Source organism: Alligator sinensis, unplaced genomic scaffold, assembly GCF_000455745.1.
Source record: "Alligator sinensis unplaced genomic scaffold, ASM45574v1 scaffold1511_1, whole genome shotgun sequence".
Classification (NCBI taxonomy): Eukaryota; Metazoa; Chordata; order Crocodylia; family Alligatoridae; genus Alligator; species Alligator sinensis.
This window is the reverse complement of record NW_005843139.1, coordinates 121,008-121,863: the sequence shown is the minus strand read 5'-3', so window position 1 is coordinate 121,863 and position 856 is coordinate 121,008. Positions and strand designations below refer to the sequence as shown.

Genomic DNA, 856 nt, shown 5'->3' with positions numbered 1-856 from the left:
GGGGTGTGCGCGCGGGGGGGGGGGGGGGGGGGGGGTGGGGGGGGGGGGGGGGGGGAATGGTACAGCTTGACATGGGGGCATAGGATGGACCATTGGGGGGGCGGGATCAGGGGAACTGGGAGATACCAATGGTGGGGGTGGGGGTCTAGAGGATTGGGATGTACCAATGGGGGTGTGACACATGGAGAAGGGGTGGGGTGACATACCAATAGGGCTGCGTTTTTCAGGGGAATGGCACATACCAACGGCATGTGAGTGGTGGGGGGACTGGGCTGTACCAATGAGGCACCAGTGGATGGGGGGTGAGAACTGGGGTGTACCAATGGACATGGAAGTTGCAGAGGGGGCTGGGATGTATGGAAGGGGGGGCAGTCCCTTGGGATGTCCCACTCAAGGGACCATCAGGCAAGGGGCCTGGGCCGTGCCAGGGGGGCGGACTAGAGGATCTGCTAAAGCCGCTTCCGACTAAACGTCTACGCAGTCTCTGAAGCGTGAGGGGACGGGGTGGGCGGGCGTGGCGTGGCGCAGCGCACTCAGCGGAGGGGAACCTCACACCTTTGAGCTTCTCCCCAAACATGGTGAGGAACACGGTGAAGTTGATGGGGCCGCTGGCCTCCTTGATCATGGCGTCCAGCTCCTCGTTCTTCACGTTGAGGCGCCCTGATTGGACGAGGACGTATGGGCGGGGAAGTGTTAAAACCTTGCCCACCCAGGCCAAAGCCCCTCCCCCTCAGCCCTGCCCTGCCCCCTTTCTCTGGTCCCTGTCCCTTTAAAGCCAGGCCCACCCTCCTCATGGCCCCTCCCAACTTCTCCCACCTCTCCTGTGGCTACGCCCCCTGCCTCACAGCTCCATGGC

At 63.4% G+C, this 856-nt stretch overlaps 1 protein-coding gene across 1 annotated transcript in view; it reads right to left on the bottom strand.

The window, feature by feature from the left end:
- LOC102371005 (myosin regulatory light chain 2, skeletal muscle isoform) overlaps positions 1 to 856 on the bottom strand; it is a gene marked incomplete at its 5' end in the record, with an annotated part of 2,897 nt that overhangs the window by 1,692 nt on the left and 349 nt on the right. Inside the window, one exon of the mRNA XM_025193963.1 lies at positions 556 to 660. Within this exon, the coding sequence (XP_025049748.1) occupies positions 556 to 660 (105 nt within the window). The remainder of the gene's footprint in view (positions 1 to 555; positions 661 to 856) is intronic.